General features: G+C 43.7%; 1 protein-coding gene and 1 long non-coding RNA gene across 6 annotated transcripts in view; one reads left to right on the forward strand and one right to left on the reverse strand.

Moving 5' to 3' along the window:
* The window catches only part of CFAP54 (cilia and flagella associated protein 54), a 2,603,731-nt gene that overhangs the window by 1,398,505 nt on the left and 1,177,916 nt on the right, over positions 1-27,310 (reverse strand). For all 5 annotated transcript variants that reach the window (XR_013608312.1, XR_013608313.1, XM_078677994.1 and 2 more), the window contains exon 35: positions 22,917-23,074. Coding sequence is in view for 3 of the 5 variants with exons in the window: in XM_078677994.1 (XP_078534120.1) it covers positions 22,917-23,074 (158 nt within the window). In the remaining 2 variants the exon portion in view is untranslated. The remainder of the gene's footprint in view (positions 1-22,916; positions 23,075-27,310) is intronic.
* Positions 3,285-5,804, forward strand: LOC144821253 (uncharacterized). Its single transcript, XR_013608315.1, has 5 exons — positions 3,285-3,337; positions 4,729-4,789; positions 5,175-5,314; positions 5,396-5,510; positions 5,609-5,804. It is a non-coding gene; the product is annotated as an uncharacterized LOC144821253 (long non-coding RNA).

The raw sequence follows: 27,310 nt of genomic DNA on the forward strand, positions 1-27,310 counted from the left end.
CTCCTCTCTCCAGTCCGGCTAATCAAGCTGGTCTGTCAGAGGGTCAACAGACCCCTCCCAGTCCTCCCCACCCTCTTCTGGCTGCCACTCAGGGCGATAGAGAATGCCAAGATAGAACAGTGAACAAAAGTACCGGGACCAGCGTCGGTCAGCACCAGTCCAGCTCTATGTCCAAATCAAGGGGGAGACCGGTGTCGATGCCGGCTGGGGACACAACCAGCGTCTGAGGTGTTGTCAATGGAATCGGTGCTGGAGGAGGTGTCGTTAGGTCGACCGGTGCGGATCTGGATCCAGCATCGAAGGCCTAGAACCCCCAGCCAAGTCTTTGTGGCCCGAAGGCACGCCAGCGGAAGGGCGGCCCAAAGATGTATACACACACAAACACACACATACACATATATATATATATATATATATATTCATACACACACACACACACACATACACATATATATATATGTGTGTGTGTCTGTATGTGTGTGTGTGTGTGTATACATATATATATATATATATATATATATATATATATATATATTGTAAACAAAGTCCTGATATAACCAAACACTGAATCCTCTGAACTCTCTGAACAGCAAAATCAGGACACGGACCACCACACAGCAGATGCGATATTCAGTGCTTTTATTCTTCCACCAAAGCAGACATGACGCGTTTTGACAGGGAAGCCCCTGTCTTGATCACACAAATACATTTCACTGCTCCCAGCACCTTTGTCTGTGCACTCGCGGGTAGGTGCCTTTTCATCGTGGGGTGTACCCGTGTTTCCAAATGCCAGCACCGTTACCCCATCAGTCCAGGGAAGGCACTCGCAGGGGTGAGTTCATACAGTTTATTCCAAACTCTGCAGAAACAGACCCGTTTCGGCTGACGCCTTTCAGTGTCATCAGGAGCGCCAGAAATAGGTGAAATATATCATGAGTATTACATACGCATCAACAAAGGACCCACAAGCATACATCGTACTATATATTGTCGCCATCTTGGCGTGGTGTCAATTCATTTCAGTCCCGATGAAAACATTGTTATCTCACCAAAGTGTAATGACCACAAGGTAAAACATTATATAAGCACATCACAAATGTTAAATGTCTTCTTGCACAATAATAATATTGTGACCTGTCAATTTCATTATAGGTAATCTGTATTATCCCAGTGCACTCTAAGGTATAGTGTTTGCGATACAGTTAATCAAATGTTTAGGTTGGCGCTACATCTGTCACACGTCGTCAATCCGTGCCTTGAGACAACAAAAACATGGAGTGAGAAGGAACAATTCTCACAAAGAGGTGCGCTCCGCAGCAAGAGGAACGACTCGTTCCTTCAAGTTTCAAAATCTATAATAGTCACAACTTAATGCATCTCTTTTCCGATGATTCAAAAGTTTATTTTCAAATTCACATGTTCATAATGTGCATCTTATGAGTTCATGATTATATTTCATCATTGATTGTTATTCCCAATCCTTCGTAAACCCAATGCATTTCGGGTCGAAATCAAGCGACCCTTCTTCAGGGGTCTGTAAAGAAAACATACAGGACCATGTTAATTACCCACATGTATTGTGCTGCATCATACATCATAATATTAAGGAAAACGTGAACAACCAAATCAAAACAATTCCTAGTCTGCTGAATTGAAAGTTGTAACAAACCATACTCTTAACAACCCTCAAGTGGAAGCTCAACAAACTGACACTGAACAAAAATGTGCTGGTCAAAAACATCGCTGAAACATTATCGTGAAGTTCATTATTTACGAACAATATGAATTGTAATTTAATCATGCTAGCGTCTTTCCCATTTTGAACCCCATGCGTTAAAGCGGCATTCGCACTTTAACATTCACTTCCTATTTTGAAGTCGTTATACTCACATGGTCAGCGACTAGCTGCCGCCTCCCCCCCAATCCGGCACCCAACACCAAGGAACGTGGACACGAGACGTGTTTACTTTTTGGAAGGCGGGCGCTAGTCGCCCGGCCGTATTTATTAAAGTATGAAATTAAAAAAGGGTTTTAATTGCATAATCAACATGAAATACAAAAATCAGCAGGACATTCAGTTATACAATCGTTATCAACAAGTTTGAGAGCCTGACCTTAACAAAACTCTAATACAAGTTGTTCCTAGCTTAACTAAACATCCTATCTTGATTTTTGTACATTTCTGGCCATATGGCAGGGTCACTACCGGTGTCAGGTCCTACAAGCTGCGCCTTCCCCTTAGAAGTGCGCATGCGCAGTGTTACCCCGGGAATTGCCCGGTCTACGCCCCAAACTCCATTTACCCACTAAAGGAGGGCCCTTACTCTGCGCCGGTGGCGTCATGAGTCCACGCGCGCGGGGTGGCTACCAGCCTAAGGAAAGCGTGAACTACTCCTACCCGCGCTCCTTTGCATATTACCTTGCCCCTGGAGTACTGGGAGTGGCCCGCAGGCCCCTCCCCCTGGGCGGGAACCTCCATAGGATGATGCCCGCCCCCTCAGACCTCAAATATGTGCTCACCGATAATGACCTTACCGCATGCCCCATACCTAATAAATACGACGACCTATGGAAAAAAGTCTAAAGGACAACTACACTGGCTAATAAATAACAGTATCCACGCATAGCTAAAGGGGAAAAAAGGCCTAACGCACATGGCATAAAATTACAATTCGGTTCACGCATGTTGCTCATAATCACAATATCTACGTATATCTACAAAGGGAAAAAAGGCCTAAAGACACATATCTTCAAATATAGTTCACTTCATACATCACTTTTCTACAAAGGGAAAAAAGTCCTGACAACAGATCACAAAATACCACAACAACCTACTCTCTCCCGCGGTCTATACCTATGTAACTTACCATTAGACCGGACATAACGCTGCTTAAACTTTGTACCAAGGGATGGTGGGTGGGAAACAAAGAAGCCCCGAACGCGGGGCACAACGCTCAGCGAGGGAGCGTCCAGGGACAAGGGGGTCTCCTGGGCGCTCCCTACCTCTTATTCCCGAGGGGCCGGGTGGCCCCTCCTCACGCCCGCCCCCCCCGACCCGGAACCAGTCCATTGATTCCGGGTCAGGAGGGGCGCCGGCCAATCGGCGGTGGGCCGCGCCCCCAGGGCACGCCCCCACCGTCGAAGGACCCGAGGGGAGAGGGGGTGAGGCGGTCGCCGCGCCGCCATGCGTGCGGGGGGGCCGAGGGCCCCCCCTTTTCAGATCATGTGACCGGTGTCACATGATAAGGTCCTAGTTGATGATTGGTTAAATGCCCGTAGTAACCGTTGAACATGACTTTCTAGTCGTTCACGGAGACGGTTTGTTCCCGACCCTAAAGTAAGTGGTAGACAGAAAGCAAACGTTTACTTGCCGCTTTAATGCATGGGGTTCAAAATGGGAAAGACGCTAGCATGATTAAATTACAATTAATATTGTTCGTAAATAATGAACTTCACGTGGTTGTCCACGTTTTCCTTAATATTATGATGTATGATGCAGCACAATACATGTGGGTAATTAACATGGTCCTGTATGTTTTCTTTACAAACCCCTGAAGAAGGGTCGCTTGATTTCGACCCGAAATGCATTGGGTTTACGAAGGATTGGGAATAACAATCAATGATGAAATATAATCATGAACTCATAAGATGCACATTATGAACATGCGAATTTGAAAATAAACTTTTGAATCATCGGAAAAGAGATGCATTAAGTTGTGACTATTATAGATTTTGAAACTTGAAGGAACGAGTCGTGCCTCTTGCTACGGAGCGCACATCTTTGTGAGAATTGTTCCTTCTCACTCCATGTTTTTGTTTTAATTTCATTATAGGTGCCACATCAAACTTTACGTCCTTTATTGGCTCACATAAAGTGCAGATACTCAGTTACCTGTGTTCCAATCAGAGCACGTAAGACGCATGCCCGCCCTACCTGCATTACATATTAGGATGATATCATACATGATCTGCACTTAAAACAGCGCTACGTGTCAGTGATGCAGCCCTGTCTAAGTTTGTAGAAATCGGAGTAATGAACCTCCATTGGACATAAGGAACGTTTATCTAGTTATACTTAGTCACCATATGCATCTAGGCATGTTACATACCAGGTGCCTATAGCAATACTCTTGCATTGAGTCTCACAGGTATTTTGATATAAGGTCTCATATACCCTCTGTATTTCTGCTTTTTTATCCGAAGTAAACATTGATACTTTTTGTTATCAGGTTGCCACATAATAGGCATTAGAATGTTCTCTAGTTTCACTATTGTCCATTAGGATTTACGCTCTTTTTATTCTTCATTATGACGGTTTGATTGATCTAATTACCATTCATAAATAGATTCATTGCGCATTATACAACAGACTGTCCACATTGGGGGAAAAAACTTTAACAAGTTGACATCACTCCTTTGTGAGGTCACTGTTTAGTTTGTCATTGTTCAACTGCAATATAGTTGAGTGACGCTGAATCGTAATACTTGATAGAACTCAGTGTATCATGTGAGCCCGTCTTACTGGTCTTTTAAAGAGCAGAGACAGCTAACGTTACTCCAAATCACATGGTAGACATTTTCAGAAGGAGGGTTTCATTATCGTGCGGCCCGAGCTATATCACAAGTAAGAAGGCTGTTTGGATGCGTGATTGTGCGCTATTGTTTAAATAGTTATCTCATGACGGTGTTACGTTTCATGTCATTTAGTAGTGCCGCTTCTTGTTTCAGGCATATGCATTCATCTCTTTGGCGGCCCGTTATCGATTCCTCCTTTTGCACACAGTATTATGTAAGTACGGCAGAGTGCTACTGCAATGTTGTTGATATTTTAAATAAGCGTCCAGTGAATGAAATATGGGCGGAGGTTACTTATGGCCCGCCATTGCACTAAATGTTACCCTAAAGTCATCAAGAAGTAAGATGGACTTAATTTAACTGGTCCATATTGATCGTTTTAGTTGCCTGTAACGTAAAGCTATTATAGCAAGCCATTGCACTAAATGTTATCCATAAGCAATCTAGAAATAACCTGGACTTCATTTAACTGGCCCATATTGATTGTTTATTTTGCCTGCAACGTAATGCTACTATACCAATATTGCCAAATTGATTGCATATTATATGACTATCTCAACAAAAGTATGAACCGTAAACAAGTTTGGGTCTTTTTTCAGCTCCTGGTATATATCAAAGTTTTGAAGCAGTGCTTTACCATGTGCTTTGATTGGCGCGCACATCTCGTTTCATCAGCCTGAGCATTGCCGATTCAAGATATTTTTCTTCATCTACACGTTTGTGTTTTTTAACTAAACATGTAAGTTATCGATTTTGATAAATATAGCGAAGTATCTATAGTATACGAACGCCGCAGATAATATGCGCTTCTTTCCTTCAGTATCCTCTGACGGTGCAGCATCAGTGTCTCTCGCTGTATTTCCCTGATGATGTTCTGATTTCAAAAGCTTCTGTGCCGCATTTTCCAGCTATTTGTCTGGCATCCACTGATTAAGGTAGATACACCATGGAGTCTTATAAATAGTTAGATTTAAACATGTTAGTGCGACTAGTTAGACACTGTAAATAATTAAACTTGTCATTTCTCTCATAGAACAGACGTGGTACACATCATTGCCAGTGATAAAAGACCGACACTTGCCATCGTTTACATTGATCGTTGCAGAACATAGGGTAATATTTGATTTTTGGGCATTAGCACCAAACTATAAATAACATGGCAACACTGTGGTTGTTCTCTGGTCACCCGTTGCTTATTCGCATGTCATCTGTTTTTGAAATAAAAACACTTAAACAACAAACAGGAGTGATATGGTAACACTTTGGGTATTGTTTTTCTCCATTCACAAGCATGCCTATGTGTTTTTATCTGAGCACCCTTTCTTTGTTTTTCTGTTTTTAATTGGCACATTGACAGCATGCGACTTGCCCCATTCCTGACTTTTCTCCACTAGAAATGTGGATCTATTTCTATTTCTTACTGCGAATAAATGTAAGCAGGTAAGTAGACACCTTGTTTGATCAAGTTAAATAAATACAAATATCCTGTCTGAAAGAACCATATGTTTTGGCTTTTGCATTTACAGATATCACGTTGTCAAAGTTGTGGCCTTTCCTTATAAAGGCACTTACTGTGCCGAAACGCGCTTAGAAATCATCGGAGTCAACTTAGTTTGTGCCACACTGTTTGCCCTAATGCAAAATCTTTGGAATTTTTTACCTTTATCTGAATTTGTATTAAAATATTTAATCATCATTGGAGCAAAATAGGTTAACTCCTGCTAAAAAATATGTCAACCACTTTTTGATAGTTGTTGTATGTTGTGTTTTTAAATTAATGTTGGGATGCGATGAGTGCATGCGGATATGAGTGAGCTAGCATGAGTGACTTTTCCTTGTCATGTGTTTTAATTAGTAACAATAAAATTATGTTTTGTATTTGTGGATAAAAAAGCATTTTTTGGTTCTTTCATGCCATGTTGCAAATAGTTTTCTGATGATTAAGTAGTTAGTTGCCTTAAGTCTTGACACTAATGCAGCCCTGTAAGGACCATAGTGCCCTGAGGTCTATTATATAATTAATGGTTTCATCCAGGATCTGGTTGCTTGAAATCAGGGGAAATCCCTATGTGTCCTATGCAAAAAATATATATGTGTAAAAAAGAAAGCAATCTGCAAACAAAAAAATGAAAAAGATCAGAGGAATCTATCTGTTTATATCTTGAAATCTAGCCTGTCACAGATAAGAATTCTTATTATTCTCCGAGGTGGACTGATAATTCCTCGCTACTATTCATGCCCTTTAGGGCCTTAGATTGTAGATATATTATGTAGCGGGATTCCAACCTTCTAAGTTTTAAAATTCTGTCCCCTCCCCTGGGATTGTCAGGTACATTGTCTATGCAGAAAAACGTAAGTAAATTTCTGTTGCTAGAATGCTTCGTACTAAAGTGTCTAGCAACTGGGTATGTTGCATCCTCATCTGTAATAGCCCTCATATGTTCTAAAATACGTACTTTGTGGGGTGGATAGTGCTTCCAATGTATTTTAAGCCCCAGCGGCACGATAGGCAATAGACAGTATATGGTGTGCTGCAAGTCATGAACTTGTTTACAGATCTAGATTTCTGCAGCCCTGGAACTCTATACAACAGAATCCTGTTGCTGTTATGTCAGGCTTTGCACTTCCCACATGGAAAGAAACCCTGTAATTCCCTGAATGTTTACTTGCTTTCTTTTTCATGGTGGCTGCATACCAGGTTGTTAATCCGAGATCTAGCTTTTCTTAAGGTCAACAGGGGACTTTGCAGGGCCTATGACCGGGTCCTTTTTTGGGGTACATCAATGCTTACGAAGAATTTTCCTTAGTTCATTGGCATTCTCTGAAAAGGTAGTAATTATTCTAAATTTGCCTGTGTCTGTTTCCACCCTAGGTGTTTCCTTGAGTAGTTCTCTTCTGGGGATAAATTAAAACTTTTTCAGGGCTTCTTCCAGTACCTGTTTACTATAACCCTGTGTACTGGATCTAGCTATACTCTCTTAGGCCTCTTTCTGGAAATCATTAATCCTTGCGATGTTCCTAGTAATTGTCAAGAGCTCACCATAGAGGATGCAGGTAATGAGCTTATGTGGATGGCTGCTGGTAGCGTGAAGTATTGAATTCCCGGCAGTGGGTTTTCTATACAGCATGGTGCCGAGCTTCTCTTCAGAGACAAAAACCTTCAATTCTAAGAAATTCACTGCGTGGAACTCACTTCCCCAATGAACTTCAAGTTAACATTGTTCATGTTTGGGATCTCTATGTATGCTTTGGTTGTCTCTGATGACCCTCTCCAGATTACAAAGAGGTCATCTAGGTATCTATGCCATGCTACCACATTAGTTGTCCAGCTGTCGTTGGAGTCCGATCAGGCCACCTGCTTGTCCCACCAGCCCACAAATAAATTTGCGTAGCTGGGTGCAAAGCAGGTGCCCATTGCCGGGCCTGAGACCTGCCTGTAATATTGCTCTTGAAAGAGAAAGATGTTGTTAAGGCACAACTCTATTAATTCTAGCAGCATAAAATTATGTTCAATACACTTTAAAGGACGGTTCTTCAGAACAAATTCTGTTGATTTCAGACCATCCTTGTGTGCAATGCATGTATATAAGCTAAAAATGTCCAAGACCAACATTTGGAAGACAGTTTTCTATTGGCCCCCTACTAAGTGTTGAAAAAAGTATTTTGTGTCCCTGATGTAGGAGGGCAAAATGACCACACATTTGGATAAGAAATAATCTATGTAAATAGATAAATGTTCAGTCAGGCTTCCTTGTGAGGAAACTATGGGATGTACCGTGGGTGCAATGGGGTTCAAACATCATAGGAACAGATATTTATCTGTCTCCAACATGTTTCTCTCGTACTATTTGCGTATCAATTGGTGATACTCAGAGATGCTCTGATCATATTCTTTTTTTTTTTATCCACTTTTTGATAGCAATTCACATCCGATAATTGCCACAATGCTTCCATGCTATACTGTTCACATGTTTGCAGCACAATGTTCCCTCCCGTATCCGATGGTTTGTATACAATCGATTTGTCCTTGCTTAAGTTATCCAACACTTGCTACTGTTCTTTAGTAAAATGTATCTTTGTTTTCTGCATTGTGTCCTTTTCTCTTAGACGTATGAGATCTTTGTTGACAGCTTCCGGGAATACGTCTATGGCATCAACAGCCATTTAAGATAGGAATTGTGAGACAGGTTTGAAAGGATTGTAGCCACTGATTTGTTCAATTCCTGCTTGTTCTACCCGTTGTGTCACTTCCAAGGGAGTCCCCAGTAATATCATATCATCAGTCTGTAAATGTTCTAATGTTCCTAGGGTTTGCAAATCTTCCCCCATCAGGATATCAGTTGCCTGGGGTTTGTTCCCTATTTTTTTAGGTCTATTCATTGACAGTTTTTGTTTGAATCTTTTTTGAAGTTTCAATTTGCGTGTGAATTTGAACAATTGTTTGTGTATATTCCAGTCTTTTCTGGGTACAAAAATGAATCCAAAGTTTCAAAACCAACACCTCAGTGTCAGATAGAACTCTGGGGGTCATATTTACAATTGTTATGTTGTCCTTGGCTATCTCCTTTTGTTTATCTTCTTGTCTCCTTGTGACTGGTGGAGACCTGTTGTTTCTTGCGCCACCATCCCCCCTCCTTATTTTTCTGCATTTCTTTGGTCCAGTGGTCTCCTCTGAGCCATGATTTTGAAAGAACAGAGAATAACAGATGTATACTGTAGAAGTAACCAATGTCCTCAAGGGGACAGGTAACGTCTAACCTCCAGACAGAAAAATGCATGCTTAGGACACTGCAGACAAATAAAGAAGAATAAGAAGAAGAGTTTTTAAGTAAGCCTAAAATGCTCCGACTATATAAGACATGGCCGAAAACAGCCTGAAGAAAAACTTTTTCAAACACTGCTTCTTAGATAACTTTAGACACAGAGTTCATATAACCACAATATTCCAAAATTAAACATAGTTATTACATATACCCTCTAACGAAGGAGGAAACCAAGAGTGTGAGTTACCATCGTAAGCTTCAATAAAGTGAAGCACTGACATGCACTCCGCTCAAGTAGCGAAAAGAGGTTGCGCTGATTACCTGACAAGAAAAATCAGAGTATATGTAAAAACAGATATATACTAGGGGAAATATGTATCAAGGCCTTTCCCGTTCGCAAATAGGCCAATTCTCAGAATCAGCCCGTTTGCGAACGGGAAAAGGCCTTTTGGGATGTATCATCCCAAAAGGGCATAGCAAAATAGGGAATCACAAAATTTGCGAATCCCTATTTTGCGAAAGCATTTAAGGAATCGCAAAGTGTGATTCCTTAAATGCGATGTAACAAGCACCCAAGTTGTGTTACTTCTCCTTAAGAAATTGCAAATTACCACCAACTTCAAGTTGGTGGTAATTTGCGATTTCTTTGAAAATTCACTTTTTGGCATTTTTCAAAGTGCCATGTGGTGCACTTACATGTTCAGCATGGTGAGCACCATCAACCTTGCAGTGGCCCTGCTATCCTTAAAACGCTCAAGTACCGATTCCGCCTTGTTGCCAAAAAGGTAAATGCCATTGAAGGGCATGTCCATATAGGATGCCTGGACATCTCCTGAAAAGCCAGTTGACCTCAACCAGGCATGGCATCTGAGTACTACTGATGACACAATCGCTCTGCCTAGCGGGTGAGTCGTATCCAGTCCGCAGCATATGTTGAACTTAGCTACATCTCTAACATCAATAATTATTTGGGAGAGTATGACTCGGGCATCCTCTGGACCACAGGCAGCACTTACACAACCATAACTCATACAGTTTGACAGTATCAGCCCAATATGGACACAGTGCTCACCGACTGCGGTGCAAGGCTAGTGGAAGACAAAATCCTCCTCCCGAAGTTGTCCAGCCTCTTGGAACCCCTATACAGTGTTGTGTTAGGGAATGTGCCATGGTTCACTTTGGAAGCAGAGGCCGGGACTAACAGGCTCTCCGGGGTGGGATGCTGGGTGTGAAAGGCTGGGTCCTTGGGAGCAAGGCGATGGCTGCGGGTGATGGTCCCGTGCACAGGAATGCCTGTGCAAGGCTGGTCCCAGACCCCGAGCAGGACATCAGGGAGGGCTTCATTACAGGTGAGTAGGGGTATGGATGGGGATAGCCCTGGTTGGAGCACCTATGTCAGGATGTTTGTCTTGACTTCCACCATTGGCAGTGTAAGGTCCAAGTCCTCAGCCTCTCTTTGCACCACCATTGCACTATAAGACGAGAGAGGAAGCCAGTATTTGCTGAGGCATCCAGGCCACTAGCGTCTATGACTTCCTCCTACAAGTTATCCTTGGCTATGGTCTCTTCTAGGGGGTCAGAATAACTATAGGGATTCTCAGATCCCATCTATTCCTAATACTCACAGGGCCTTTTTGGGAAATAAGGCTCTGTCTCTGACTGTCTGATAAGTGAGTGAGGCATGATGATGGAATGAAAGCCACCAATGGGCGGAACAAACCTAGGGAGGGTTGTGAAGTTGTGACTGGGATTGGTCTGGATCAAGGAATGGATACAGAGGGCCCAATTGGCACCGATGGCGAACTCACCTGCGGAAGTCTAGTCGGCCCCTCTCAGACCTGTGGATTCCAAAGGTACTCCAGAATAGTTTGACAGCCCAAAAATGAGGCGCATGGTCTCATTACATTTATTTAGTTGGGAATGGGCCACTCCAGGTCCAGGAAATTCGGGGATCTGCGGAGTGAACGCCGGCTTAGGCTCCATGGGGATGACATGGCAGCGGTCCTTGATTTGTGATGTTGTTCCCTCGCCTCGTTTGATGACTCAGACTGGCATGGAGAAGTCGAAGAACTCTTTGACTTCTTTGACAATGACTGGCACTTGCAACTCCAGTACCTGTTCCATGACCTCCCTCATAACAGCGACCTGGAGCGGTGTGGAGTCAAGTGTCGAGCAGCCAGAAGCTTCATGGCTCACTCACGGAGCCATGGCCTGGCTCCAAGTACCAAAGTCAGACAAAGTGGGGCGGGGAAAGGTCTATCACAGACATTTGGTAGTGACAGGCACCACAAGGCTTAAAACCAGTGGATTTTTTAAATAGGCATTATACCGAAAATGTTCTTTAAAAGGGACAAAGTGTTTGCCAAAAAAGCTGGAAATCCACTCAAAAAATGACTATGGTGAGCCTGAACTGGGTCTGCACCGAAGCCGTGGAAAGGAAGGAACTGATTTTAGCATGCTGTGGTGGCACCTACATAGGCACTGTGCAGTCGGAACATCCATGTGTTATTATATATAAAGAGAGCAGGGGTAAAAGGCCCCCTGGCCCAAGGCTTGGCAGGCCCCAGGGACTCCATCCCCTGGGGCCGTATTTGTTTTTATTAAGGGGAATGGGGCATGCGGACCACCCCCTGAGCCAGCAGGGTCCCTGGGGACCCCATCCTCCAGAGCCTTAGTTTTTTTTTTTGTATTCAGGGAAGGGGTGTGCCCCTCTCCTTGAACAACTACAGACCCTTTTTGTAAATTAAGGGAAGGGGGTTGTTGGACATGGCCATTCTTAGGGGGATTTAACTAAAACATTTAGCTTTTTGTCCTTTTGGTTTTTGCCAACTCACTTTTCAAGACCTAAATACTCTGGGCACTTTCCCACTGTACCACAGAAGGAAAGCATGAGTGTCCTTCCTATACATGCCAGGATAGGGTGCTTACTTGATTGGTTTAGGTGTCGTACCTGTGAATGCCCTTGTAAAAAGGTACACCACATACCCAGGGTGGGTGCGACACTAGTTAGTAGGGGGACGCTGCACTGATTGTGCCACCCACCAGAATAGCCTGTCAAAAATGTGTCATGCTCAGGTTAGCCTGTCTCACTCAGTAGGCAACCCCGAGGGGGCCTTTACCAACCACCATACTGAGGTAGGTGAGTGGCCGAGTATGTACACCAGTGGGTGCACTGCCCAGGTAGGGACGAAATCCCATGTGGGCTTTCCCTAATTAGGGGGTCGGCTTCCCCCATGAGACACCTTCCAGGTGTGGCTTATTCTTTTGTTGAAGCCTTAGGTCCTGGTGCACTTTCCCACTGTAAATGCAGTGTGAAAGTGTATGCGCCCTTCCTACACACTTGAAGAAGTGGTGCTTACCTGAGGGTCCTAAACATATGTCAGATCTGGATTGCAGGCTTGTGCGGGTGTACCCGCACCCATGATGGCTGGTGTACGCATTTGCACAAATGGTGTCTTTAAATATGTGTGCAGCCTGCCATTGCAAGCTGGTGTGCGCTTTGCACCAATGGTGTTTCTAAACATGTGTCTGGCCAACCACTGCAGGCTGGGGTGAGCATTTGCACCGATGGTGTGTCTAAATATGTGTCCAGCCTGCCATTGCAGGCTGATGGGCGTTTTGCATCCATGGTGTTTCTAAACATGTGTTAAGTCTGCCATTGCAGGTCTGTTCATGTGCGACTATGTGTGTACTCAGGCTGGACTGTTTAAATCACTAGCCATCCTGACAGGACCTTTCACTACCACCGGAGCACCCAGTAGGTATGTCTTAGGGGGTGAGACAAGTGGTAGATGAAAGGCAGGGCAGGTACACATGTGCGTTCCCTGCCCAGATAGTGAGGAAGAATCATGTGTGTTTTCATTACATATGAGGATTGCTCTTCCCATAGGCTAACATGGGTGAATAGTTGAAATTACTTCAAGTTGCAATAGTAGATTGCAGCAGAGCAGCCTCATAATGTTTCCTATAATTGCATTTGCAGTGACAAACCCTTTCAAGTGGTCAGGGTGCTTTTGTCATGATTTGCGCAGAAATGCCATTACTGAATGTATGCCATTGTTCTGCATTCTGTCCATCAATTGTTCTTTTTGCATTTGTCACCCCGAGTAGGACGGGCATGCCCAGATGTGGGTCCTGTGCTCTCCATGCCACTGGAGTCAAGCTATCCTGGCTGATGAGGGGTAAAACCCCGAAACCGGTCCTAGGATGCTTGGTTCCAGTCCAGGGAGGACCCGGCCTTGCAGTTCAGGCTGGACTGTTCCCTATGGGCATAGGGTCAAGACTGATTTGCATATGGCCGGGTTCAAACTGGAATGGCATGGTAAGCAAACAAACAATGGATTTAGGCCCAGATCTCTGTACTGGGGTGAATGTATGACATTGTTCTGCATTCTCTCCATCAATATTTCTTTTTGCATTACTAGAAAGTGCATTTCTTAGCTCTAAAACTCTTTGTGTGCTTTTATGCTTGGTTCCAGACCACATGCGAGGTTGGGCGAGCACATCTGGGCATTCCTCAGCAAAAGCTATAAAACACTGGGCATGCAACTGGAATTACAGACCTCTGCCATTGGCAGGCCTGGCTGAATAATTGGATGATTAGGTTATGACACTTGCCCTTTGGAGCCAGATCATCGCCTGAGTATAGATTAGGATCTACATTCCATGGTCTAATGGAAGACAGGACTGAAATTTAGGGAAGAGATCTGCAGTTCAAAGAGAGGCACTTTGAACTACCCGCAACTTCAAAGGCACACCACAGTATCACTACTGGTTGCAGGAAATAGTGCGGCCTGCTTCATGGATCGTGCCGCATTTCTCTTGTGTGACAAGCTGACTGTATGCTCATAGGGTGCAGTGTCCAAATCGCAGGTTGCAACCCTCGGAGGTAGGGGTGTAACCATAGCAGTGTCTCATTCTACCTCATAAGGCATTGCTGAACTTGGGTCTGTGTGTGTGACCGAAACTATTTGGTGCGATCAATGTCAAAGTGCATTGGACGTTGTGCTTCATTTCCAGGGAGTATCAAAACGTATCGGTGAAGGAAGGGTCTGAGGGAATTTAAAGACCTGGCCTAGGTTAACACCCCCTTAAGCAATATATAAACAACAGAGAAACCTAGGGGTCTGAAAAAGAGAAATTATCTCAAACAGTCATAAATGGTATTGAAGACACTAATGACTTACAACTAAATTCGATGAGTGGGACAAAAAATGTGAAATACAATATCTGCAATGATTTGTGAGTAGAACCCAAGAGGTATTCATAGGATTCCTATCAAAAACGTGCGATGATCAATGTTATCATTTGGTCATCCAACCAAGGTAATAAATTCTCTTGATCATTGAGACCGTATTCTTACCTTGTACCATGGTCGGGTCACTTCACACAAATACTTATGGACCAAGTGATATCAAACTGATGGGTTAAGAGTGCAGTGCAAAAATCATAAGAGTGGTGAGTGTTAAAAAAGGATAGAGGACAAGAGAAATACATTTATTAGAGATCTGGCCTCCACCTGAACTCGGGATTTGCCAGAGGTAACGACGGACAGAGCGTGGCCTCATTATTCCTGAGTATGTGTCCAGGTGAGGTGAGGCTTAATCCCCGGTCAAGCTGGATGCATTTAATCATCCATTGACCAGGAGGATATGCTACTGGATTATCGTATCCTTTTTTGATCTTTCACTTTATTGTTTCTTTTGTCGCCTCAGTTTCCTTTGAGTGACAAAATCACATTGCAGTAGCAACGTTTAGAACAGAGGCCCTGAAGAAAGCCTTGGGTCTTTCCCACTCAGGCTGAAACATGTTGGCCCCTATGCAGTTATTTGTTTAACACTGCCTTCCTGCACTGTTCTTGTTTTTAATTAGGAAGAGGCCAGATCTCTAATAAATTTATTTCTCTTGTCCGCTATCCTTTTTTAACATCACTCTTATGATTTTTGCACTGCACTCTTAACCCATCAGTTTGATATCACTTGGTCCATAAGTATTTGTGGGCAGTGACCCGACCATGGTACAAGGTAAGAATACGGTCTCAATGATCAAGAGACTTTATTACCTTGGTTGGATGACCAAATGATAACATTGATCATCGCAAGTTTTTGATGGGAATCCTACGAATACCTCTTGGGTTCTACTCACAAATCATTGCAGATATTGTATTTCACATTTTTTGTCCCACTCATTGAATTTAGGTGTAAGTCATTAGTGTATTCAATACCATTTATGACTGTTTGAGATAATTTCTCATTTCCAGGGAGGTCTGGAATTTGCAACTCTTTATTGTGTGTGACCAGAGTTGTCTGGTGCGACTAATATCAATGCCCACCGAACGTTGTTTTTTTTTTTCAAGGGAGGCACGGAAAATTGCAACTCTTCATTGAGTTGCGGAATGGTCTGGTGCAACCGGTATTATCGCGCACCAGATGTTGTGCCTGGATTGCCTGGCTTTGACTCTGATTGACCTGTACTTCACGTGGTGCCTCTTCGTTCAAAAAGGCCCTTTCCCTGCTTCAGTTTTCATTAAATGTTTCCCTTTTTTGGCCTTCTGCCTGGCGGACCAACTTCTCACCTGGCCTTTCCTGATGAGATTGTGTTGGCAGGTAGTATTGCCCGACTCAGGCCTGGGTGGTGAGAGTGACCGACTGGGCTGGAGGAACGCCTCCGAGAACGATCGGAAGCAGGTGAAGAGACTCTATTGCCCCCCTGTGCTTCGCAGAACTAGGCTAGTGTGACTGACTATTGACCCAGCCTGTTTCTGACCTGCATTCTGTGGGTGAACTTCGAGTGGATGCCAAACCCCCTATAAAGACTGCCTCCTAATTAAACCTGCTACCTACCCCCACCTGCTTCCCTTGTACCCTTACTAAGAGTGACTTTAGCTTTGTATGGCCTAGTACCTGTGGGGAGGAAGGATTATCTTCAATCATTGGGTGTACGTAGTCGGGGTGAGTTGGAGGGAGGCTTGGGGCCAACAGTGTGTTATCAATTGACATGCTGGGTATCAGTTGCACTGCATTAGGGTGCTGAGTGCCTATGTGTGCGAGCACATTCCGTACAAACCTACTTGATATCCATTGCACCACATGTCGGTGTGGAGTGAGTGTGTGTATGTGTGTGTTTGTGTGTGGGGGAGTGAAAGTCTGTGGACCGCCTGTGATTTATGACACTGGCTGGTGGTGTTGCCTTACATGCTGATTTCTAGCCAGAAGAACATTATGTTTGACATTGGCTTTACCAGCGCAGCCTCGGCCTGTGGTGCTGCCAAAAGTGATATAGTTGTGACCCGGGGCGCACCCTCTAACAGTGTGGTATTGAATTATAAAAATTGCTATGGTAGGCCTGGGGTTGATAACATGTAGCACCACATAAGGGTTCTAGGGGAGGGGTGTACAATAGGTTCTTTCCCAGGTGTGCATATTCCTGATGTCATTTGAACGAGGTTGGGCCTAGTACTGCGAGTAATAATTTTAAGTGTGATTTATGCCCAAGAAATACATGATGCCCATGTTGTGATTATTATGTGTGCTGTATACAAATGTATTTCGCATACATCACATTACGATGATAAATGTATTTATCATGAGTGAGTGCTGTGCCATGCTTTACACGTTGCCTCTGTGGTAAACCTGACTGCTCAGTGCCAAGCTACCCAAGGGCGAGCGCAGCTTATACAGTGTGCATAATCACCTGCCCCTGACAGGAGTGGTAGATTCTGCCTGGCTAGAATACCACCTCAGCCAACCAAAAGGACCAGTTCCAATAGGTGCCCAGTGCTCTTCCTGGGCCACTAAGAGCCTCATGAACTCCACCCACTAAAGTATTTTTTTCAATTTATTTTTGTTAATTAAGGAGAGCCAATAGTGGCCCTGTGGTCCACATTCTCCGGGGTTTAAGGTGGGAGCCTCTGTGCCCATCCAAGGCAACCAAAACTCTGTGCTGGGGAATGTGGGGGATCCCAAGGCCCTATCGGCTCCCTGTCAGCACCCATCCAGGTACCTGTGGGAGCCAGAATTACTCTCCCCTAATGGAAGCAGTTGCTTTTTCTAGCTACTACTGGGAAAGAGCAATCTGAGTTTCCAGGCTCGCAAAAAAGCGGGCAGGGAAACACATGTATGCTCCCAATTGGCGGGAAAATTTTTAATGCTGCGCTCCTGTGGGCAGGGAAACTACTGTGTCTAAGGATTGGGAACCTAGGGAGCCAGTCAGTGAGCCGGCCCCAGGGGATGGGGTGCCCGGTGCCTTAAGAGGGTCTGGGAGTGGGGCTGAATGCCCCCTCCCCTTCGGTATTGATGCCTGGCCTGGGGGATGGATCCCCAGCACCTTTTCAGACACAGGAAGGGCGGCCGCATGCCTCTTCCCCTTGTTAGGTCTCGCCTTGGCAGCACATGCGAGGCATGCGCCGTCTCAGTGAGGCCTTAAGTAATCTCTATATGTTGGCAAGCAGCCGGTAGTTTCTCCTGCTGCTTGCCATTGGCTTAGTGTTGTTCTCGCATTTCTTTCCTTTGTTTTTAGTGGCTGTTGATGTCCAACTGACTTCCGTGTAGTCTGGAAACAGCGGCCACCAACTACAGTTTTAGTTCGCACTGTTCAGACTTTTTGTTTGTCTTGCGCATCGCTGCCTGACCTAAACATGGCAGCGGTGCATGCGCAAGGAGCCGGTGTGCATGAGGGTTGGGCAGCACATGCTGCTTGTTTCCTCTGCTTGTTCCCGAAAGCCACGCTATGGCCCCCCAACGCGTCCCCCACGGAGCAGATTCAGGGTTCTGTGCGGCAAGGCATTAGAGCCATACTATTAGGTCCCTCCGGGGCCGGCAAAGGGACTCCGGTAACTGCATAACACACAATTCCAAAGATGATTGGCTGAGGGGTCTGTACATGCCTTCGTCCAATCAAGCCCTCCTTCCTCTTAAGCTGTCGGACTTAACCTGCCTAGTTCAGAGAGGAAGATTAGTCACTGACTGGGCGTTGTGTGTTTTTGGGCCTGTGGGAAGGTGGGTGTGGCAGTTTGTAATAGGGCACCGTTTTGTTACAGTGAACAATGGTTGGACCTGGTTGGACCCTGTCCTAGTGTGTTCACGATTGACAGCCGGGCATCCCCTTTGCCTTTGTAATCGTTTCTGGATTTGGCACCTAAAGGGGCGCAGCCGTGTCCGGCAGATGATGGAGTGGCAGTTCTGAGGCGAATGTGGCATTTACTGACACTGCTTATTACGTTTGCTTTGTGGTTTTGTTCGATGCTTACCTTGATGCTACTTTGGCTGCTCCGTGGTGTTTCAGACAGCATATCAAACATTTTGTGTCATCCCTACTAGGGTGGACAGTGACAGGTCACATTTGTCATTGTACCCAGGCATGTGATAATCTGCATGGCACTTGTACACGGGTCATATATTCTTCTTGGCACATGTATACTGATTGCTTTCCGATTGCTTTCTGCATGGCACCCACACCACAGAGAGGCTTTTATGTTGTCTTTTAAAAGATGTTTTGACCATTGAAAAAAATTGTCTTCGTTCTTTAATATTCACTAGTGATGGATGACCTGTGAGTTTTACTAAACAAGCATCAAGTAGAGTGAGGCAAACATGGTTAACCGTCTGCCGATTTACAGAGGCTCCGACTAGTGTAGCTCTCGAGATTCCTCACAGCGTTTGACTGATCTCCTAAACAGGTGGCACTTACAGAAAAAAAAACCTATAATTTACTTCAGGCTGCTTCGAGCACTGTTTAACCCCTCCAGCTACATTCTGACTGACCAAAGCAATCCGAATTCCTCTCGTGGCTCTTTTTTGTCATACATAATGATGTAGACTGCAAGCTTCAAACTACAACCTCATTATTATCATTTTACGGTTATTTCCAAATAACGAAATAAAAAATAGCACACATGCTATAAATACTGTATGGCGCATTTTGACAATATTTGTTCATATTTGTAGGTCTGATAACATCCTGTTTTTCCCTCTTTATAGCTCTCTTGGTTTCCCAGCCTTCCTTATACCTGTCACTTGCCTATACCCTGTGATTGTTTGCTTTGCCTCCCTACTCCGAGGCTTCCTCCTTGCCGGTTCCGTAGTGTCACTTCTCATACTTCGGATACTGAGCACGACTTTACTATGCTTGTAGGCTTATTCAGTCCCCCTGCACTCTGCACCTGGTAGGTCAAGATCTTGTCCCTGCTACATTTGTTTTCCTTTTCGGGTGTTTGCCTCCATTGACTATTCTATATCTCCTAGGATACTGTCAATCGCTTGAATATTGGCGTGAGAATATGTTTCTTTTGCCTGGTCACCCCCATTTTTAGGTCTCGCCTTGGCAGCGCATGCAAGCATAGCCATTGAGGTAAAGGAAGAAGAACATCAAAAGGGCCTGTCCTCCAGGTAATATGCTATAATCAACAAGCATTTGCAATGCAATAGATCTTGCATTTACGGGAGTTTGAGCTATTGGCATTGTAAATGACAATTCCTTTTATTTATGTGTTGACTTTTAAAACATAAATAAAAGGCATTGTCATTTACAATGCCAATAGCTTAAACTTTTGCAAAAGCGATACCTATTGCATTGCAAATGCTTGTTTGTAAAGATGCAGCCCCAGAGATGGGATACCCGGGCACTCTCAGAGGCCCCTTCCCTAAATATTATATTGTGCCCAACCCTGCAGTCTTTTTATTTTTGCCGCACAGGAGCTTGTGGTTCTAGTTCAAATTTTCCCATAGATTTACAGAACCTCTGGGAATTCGCAGAAAAAGATAAAAATTTTGGCCCACTAGGGGTGGGGGTGGGTCCCTATGGCCTAAGGCCCTCTTATATTTTGGTAACCTTTTATCTAGGTCTCAGGACGGAGTATCGAATCCTAAGATGGCTACCGCTGCATTGTTGTTGACGTGTTGGCAGCCACTCAGATCTCAGCTTGAGATCCGTTGGGTTTGCAGATCCCCGCGGGGTGATATAGACAAAGTTTTGGGAGCATTCATTGCTCAAATCACAAAAAGCACACTTTCTGGAACAAGATCTAGCTTTTTGAATATTTGGTGTAAATCTGTTCAGCGGTTTTGTAGTATCGCTGTTCAATTTTCCTATGGAAAAATGAAAGGGGAATGTGTTCTATGGGACACCCCCCTTTTTCTCAGCCCCTGCTTGATGGATCACCCTTAAACTTTTCAGGAAGGAGCTGAGTGGCTGAGACCTCTTTCTAGAATGGTTTGTGAAGATTTGTCAAATAGGGTCTAAGTTAGTAGAGAAACAAAAATGTATTTTCCTATGGAAACACACACCTAACAATAACTACTCAGTGGCGAATGCCACAGGCTGAGTTATGCATAAATTATGCAGAAAAGTAAGTAGGGAATTCTAGGTAGTTTCCAGGTTTTAGGTGGCGAGCAGCTCCTTTATATGGAACAATCTACAACACCACGTCACACTAAAACCACTAACCTCAAATGTCAGAGTTTTTAAGCATAGTGCCATCCATATTGAGGTAGAAAATTCCTTTGCCATTTCGAGGCAAAGTATTTCAGCATAGAATTAGCCAGCGCCATCCACGTCGAGCTAAAAAATGACAAAAGCCTTGAAGGAAAATATTCTCATTAATGATCCAGAAATGGAGCTGAAAAATACTTTTTAATTTAACAATACGGTTTAAAATTAAATACTTGTGGTACTCTTAACTAGGATTACTAATGGTTCCAACAGTTGCTGGATGGATTCAAAGAATTTGTGAGTGCTGTGGATTTGAAAGCCAATGAATCCTACAGGTAGATGCATCAACCATTTTTGCGAGTTCAAACGGTGCGAATCGCAAAATTCGGCCGTTTGCGCCCGCAAAAATGGCATTTGAGATGCATCAAGGGTTCATGTACTCGCAAATTAAGAATTCGCAAATAATTGCAAGTTCTCAAATTGCGATTGCATTTAAGGAATCGCAAAAGATTCCTTAAATGCAATGCATAAACCATTCCAAGATTGCGAATTCGCAATCTGGGGCCGCTATTTACCGCGAAGTCTAACTACGTGGTAAATAGCAAAAACTTAGAAATATGCACTTTAGTGCATTTTTCTAAGTTGTATGTTACACACACACATGTCCTTGGGACATGTGTGTGCGCAACACCAGTGACAATTACCATTTCAGGGCTGCAACAGGGTGTCCTTTGGACACCCTGGCACCCTTGAAATTGCTTCCTTATTTGCAATTCGCTAATTGCTAATCGCAAATAAGGAATGAATGGGAAAGCCATTCCTTATTTGCGATTAGCAATTAGCGAATTGCAAATAAGGAATCAGTAGAAATCGCAAAAATATTGCGATTCCTACATGCATCCCGTTTTGCGAGTCTTTAATAGCGAATCCTTAAAATTCGCTATTAAGGACTCGCAAAACATGACTTTGATGAATCTGGGGGCAAGTCTTTTATTTTACCCTGTGGGCCCAAAAGTACAAAATTAAGAACTTTTTATATAAAAGGGTTGCCTGTCCTAAAGGTTAACAATGTTAACTACTCGGGTATTCCCTTCGATGATTCTAAACTTAAATGGGCACCTTTGCTGACACAGAGAGTCCTACCGTTTTCTAGAGCGTTTGAAGGGATTTTTCGTTTTGCCTGAACGCTGGGACACAAACCCATAAAAGAAATGATGACGTTGTTTAGATCAAAATTTCTTTCTTTACTGTACTATGGGGCAGGAGTGTGGGGGCACTGTAGTACTGCTAATCTACAGAAAACACAAAATAAGCTTCCTCAAAAGATTACAGACACCTTTTTTTTGTCACTCAGGGTTTGGATTGCCCTATCTTGAAGATTTTCTTGTACTTGCCCCTCTTTTGCTATGGGTCAAGATATGTCAACCGAGTGACATTTGGCCTCACGAAAAACATTATTTTAGATTGTATGAAATTTTTCACTAAACCCTGCATTCAAGCTTATAAAAAAGTCAATTTAGATTTTGCCTCACTAGGTTCAGTTTGAACATATTACATTTTTTCATTGCGTTTCCCCAACAAAGAACATGGACTGACAACCTTCCCCCCTGTCCTTGTGCCAATTATTCTGTTCAACCCATTATTCATTTCATGTTCTTTTGTTCATTGTAAAAGTCTGCTCGTATTCATTTTCTTCTTCCAGTTCTGTGCCCTATGAATTTTTTGTCACACAGGTTGGGATTCCAATACCCACTGCAGATGGACTCCACTGAAAAATGTACTGTGTTTATTGATTGTATTGGAAGTGTATTGAGTATTGGGAGGTGGTATTCATCTTAACTGCTTTCAGATATTTAGGTACTATGATGTCTGATACAGTACATATTGTTAAGAGATGGCATTTTTTAACAAATTGTTGTAACTTATAGGAGCTTTAAACTACTTTGTTGATCTCAAGATGAGATGAGATTTTATTGTGATTCTGTTATTTATATTTCTCTTAAGCATTTTTATGGCACTATATGCTGAATAAAGTTTATCTGATGATGATGAATTAATTACTCTCAGTACAAAGCTGTCTCTTTATCATGTCTGATTGGAAAATGTGTTATTGTTGTTCAACAGTTTTTAAGGCACTTGTGAGCTCATTACCTCTTAAACTTTTGGCTCCTTTTTTGACATCAGATTTCAGTAAATGCTGAATGCTATGGAAAAGCAATGCATTTTCATTGTCAGTCGTTGCTTCAGTTCCAATAACCACAGTGCCAGAATTGTGAAGGAAGAATATTTCCGGATCCAAAGCATTATAGCTGCAAGACATAAGTAAATGTGTTAAAATAAAATGCAAAAAAGAACTACATGTAAAATATAAACTACACCTACCAGTCACAACTAAGGGCCAGATGTAGGTAACTTCCATTTTACGAGTCCTTAATAGCGATTTTTACCGAATCGCTATTAAGGACTCGGTAAATGGAATGTAGGTAGGAATCGCTAAAATATTAGTGATTCCTTAACATTCCTTAATAACGAATTGGTAATTGAGATTCGTTATTAGGAAATACCTAGCCATTCCTTCCTATGGGCTAGGAGGCCCATAGGAATGAATAGGAACAGATTCACTATTAGCGATTCGGTATTACCGAATCGCTCATAGCGGGAGGTATTTCAAGGGTGCCAGGGTGTCCAAAGGACACCCTGTTGAACCACTGAAATGTGCATGTGTGCACATGTGGTGCACATTCATGCCCTAAGGGCATGGATGTGTGCCACATGGCACATTTAAAAAATCAAAAAAGTGCTTTTTTAAAGGAAATCGCTACTTACCACCAACTTGAAGTTGGTGGTAATTAGCTATTCCTTAAGGCTGAAGTGCACTACTTTTAGTGCTACGTACATTGCATTTAAGTAATCGGTATTTCCGATTCCTTAAATGCAAGAGCAAAATAAGGAATCGCTATTTAGCGATTCCTTATTTTGCAAGTCGGTTTGAACTCACCTGATTGCACATGGCTAAATAATGGTCGGTAACGCAGTAATTTACAGAATTTCGGTGTTACCGACCGGTATTTAGCCACCTACATCTGGCCCCAAGTCTGGTATTTGTCAAGACAATTTGTTTTTTCATACAAATCCTTTACAAGTCTGCTGCTATGCATACATAATTAGAGAGGGTTTCTGTCAGCCCTCTTCATCCACTGGTCTCCTGCAGTGTCATATACATTTTGCTTCCGTCCACCATAGAACACAGCATAGGGCAATGGTTCACATAGGGCAATGGTCCACATCACTTCAAGCATTGGTTCCTTCTTCTATGAGGAACACCCTTTGTCTATATAGGAAGCTGGCTTTTTATGTAGTAGTGCCGATTTAAAGGTACACAAATGTCCAGATGATACTAATTGGTCTACAGGTCTTACTTTAATAATCCCAAGTGCTCTATTTGTGGTAGTGTGGTCCAGCAGCTTAGGCTTATTGTTAAGGAGTGTTAAGCATTTGTTGTACACACACAGTCAATTAATGGTTCTTACACTTGAAGGCTCTGAGACCTTTTTATAAAAATTGCCTGGATTTTTATATAATTTTAGATAACAAGATCTTTAGAATAACTTTTTTAGTTTTGGAGATATCGATTTTACAAAGAAATAGCAAAAATACTTGAATAACAGTTTTTGAGGTATGATTCTCGAACGCTGTAATGTTAACCTACGGGAGGAAAAAAACAGGTAGCAAAACAATATTTGCAGTCGAAGTTCAGAAGTGCCCTTTTGGACTTGAAGTGCTAAAGGGTCATGGTCCAAAGTACTACCAGCAGTTTGAGTTTACCTTCCCTGCGGTGTCAGGGTGCAGAGGTGTTGGTCGGGATGGCAGCCTCTAGCACTACACCGGTCAATAGTACCGGAAACAAAGAGGTTGCAAAGGGGGACTTGGGGACAAGTTTGGGAGAACCCAAAGGGGGTTCAAGTTGTGAGGACCCCTCGGTCAAGGGTTCGCAGTCAGGAGTGGTGAATTCGGACTGTGGGGCTCGGGTGCACTGGTGCTTAGCTGGCTGGCTGCTTGCATTTAAGGCTCTCACAGTCATTGGTCGGTCTTGCAGAGGGAAGGAAAACAAGACAGCAGGGCCACTCTAGTCAGGGATCTCATCGGACCTGAAGTACCTCGTCGTGCTTGAAGGCTTCCAACGCAGTGGTGTCAGGCTGAATGGAAAACAAGCTTTGGCTGGTGCAAGTGCCTCAACACTCAGGGTATCAGGGCAGGGGGGCTCCTGGAGGGTATTGTAGGGTCTCAAAACTCATTGGAGAGACGGAGCTGACATTCTAGAGCCACGAAGGCCTCCTCCTGTCATGCTGCCCCTTCAGTGGGCCCGATGGCCAATAACACGGGGTAGTGCGGTCAGTGCCTGCAGATGCAGGAGGATGGCTCCTCCATTTCAAGGGAGATACTAGATGGTTGGCAATGTGTTGGACAGTCCTCCAAGTGTTGGGGAGGATGCACAGCTGCAAGACGAGTTGTGTCTTTGCTACTGTCGAGGTACCAGCAGCCAGGCAGGGTTTGGCACCAAATTCGGTGCAGGTCCTTAGTTCTCACGGTGTTAGCTCTTTGTTCATCTTCTGTTCCCAGGCAGTCGAATCTGTCACTCTGCTGTCGGGAGGATCCCTAAATACTCAAATTAGGGGCGTTTTAGGGGAGTATATGGTAGTAGCCAATGGACTACCTACCACTGGGATGACTACACCCCCTAGATGACCACTTACTGTGGGGAGTGGTCATATCCCTGACCCAGACATCTCTATTTTTACCAAAAAAAAGATGGTGATAAACTTCTTCAGCTGTCCACTTCAGGTAGCCCACCTTAGGGGTGTAACTATCCTGCAAATGGAATACAAAAAAACTGTTATTCTTTCTGACCTCTGAGAGTTCAGGTTCTCCCTGGTGGGGAAGGGGGGTCAGAAACTCCTCTGTGATGTCAGATTGGAAGGTACCAGTCAGCAACACACTACGTGGCTAGAAGGGTTACAGGGGGCAACTTTAAGGTGCCCTCTATGTGCATACCTTCATAAATCAGATACTGGCATCAGCATGGATTTATTAAGACAAGGTGTTTGCTACCAAACACTGCAGCTGGGTAACTCGTAATGACCAGTGCCTAGTACATACCTTTAAATGGGCTTCCTGATCACTTGCTATGACCAGTAATGGAATTAGGCATCACATAGACATATCTTCTCATTCAGATGTGCCCTCACATGTAATGTAATGCACCCTGCCTTTGGTGCCTCTGAAGGCCTGCTGTAGAGGTGACTTTCATACAGAACATGTAGTGTACTTTGAACCTGCACACAGGGAGTGGGTACTGTTGTGTTTTGAGAATGGTGTGCACCATTTCCCACATCCTGCAAAGGAGGCCTGCATGCAGTTCATGTGTGGGTCGATTAGGGTTGTATGATTCATGCTGCAGCATTTTAATACCCATGCCCTAGGTACAGGGGATACTATTAACCAAAGACTTACAGGTATGCTAATGTCCTTGACAATTGGGTTACATTTAACATTTGTCTTGTTTTAGGTAAAGAGCACTGGCACCGGGGCCTGGTAAAGCGGGATCTAGCACACTTCCATCAAAAAGCATTAATACCAGTGGACAAAAAGTGGAGGTGGCAATGTCAAAAAGAAGCACATTCCTACACAACCACCTCAAACAAAAGAGGATGAGAGTAACCTTTCCCAAGACACTCCTCATTGTCTAATTGGAAGAACCTGGAAAGGCTATCAGCAATGGCATGATCAGTCTCAGGCCTGTGTTCCACGGCAAATTCCAATCCCTGTAGGGTGATGGACCACCTTAACAGCTTGGGTTTTTCACTTTTCATTTGCATTAACCACTTGAGAGGCCTGTTGTCAGTTTCAACAAGGAAGTGAGAACCAAAGATATATGGTGTCGGCTTCTTCAGGGACCAGACAACAGCAAAGGTTTCCCTCTCTATGGAACTCCAAGGCTGTTCTCTGGGAAGTAACCTCCTGCTAATAAAAACAACAGGCTTGTCCTGGCCATCATCATTGATCTGGGATAGGACTGCTCCTATCCCATCCTCAGAGTCATCAGTCTGCACAATGAACTGCTTAGAATAATCTGGAGCTTTTAGAATTGGTGCAGAGCTCATTGCTACTTTTAGGGTGTCAAAAGTCTTTTGACAGCTCACTGTCCAGTTAATTTCTTTGGCTGCTTCTTGGAGGTCGATTCTGTGGTGGGTACCACAATAGTACCATACCCCTTCACAAACCTTATGTAGTACCCAGTCATGTCAAGGAATGCCATGACTTGAGTCTGGGTTGTTGGGATCTCCCAGTTGAGAACAGTCTGGATCTCGGGCTGTAAAGGTTGAACTTGGCCTCCGCCTACAAGGTGGCCCAAGTATACAACTGATCCTTGTCCTATCTGGCACTTGCTGGCCTTGATAGTGAGACCTGCTCAAGTACATTTCCAAGGTGGATCAGTGATCCTGCTAAGTGGAGCTATGAATAGCAATATCATCAAGATATGCTGC

The sequence above is a fragment of the Lissotriton helveticus genome, chromosome 1_1 (assembly GCF_964261635.1).
Source record: "Lissotriton helveticus chromosome 1_1, aLisHel1.1, whole genome shotgun sequence".
Lineage (NCBI taxonomy): Eukaryota > Metazoa > Chordata > Amphibia > Caudata > Salamandridae > Lissotriton > Lissotriton helveticus.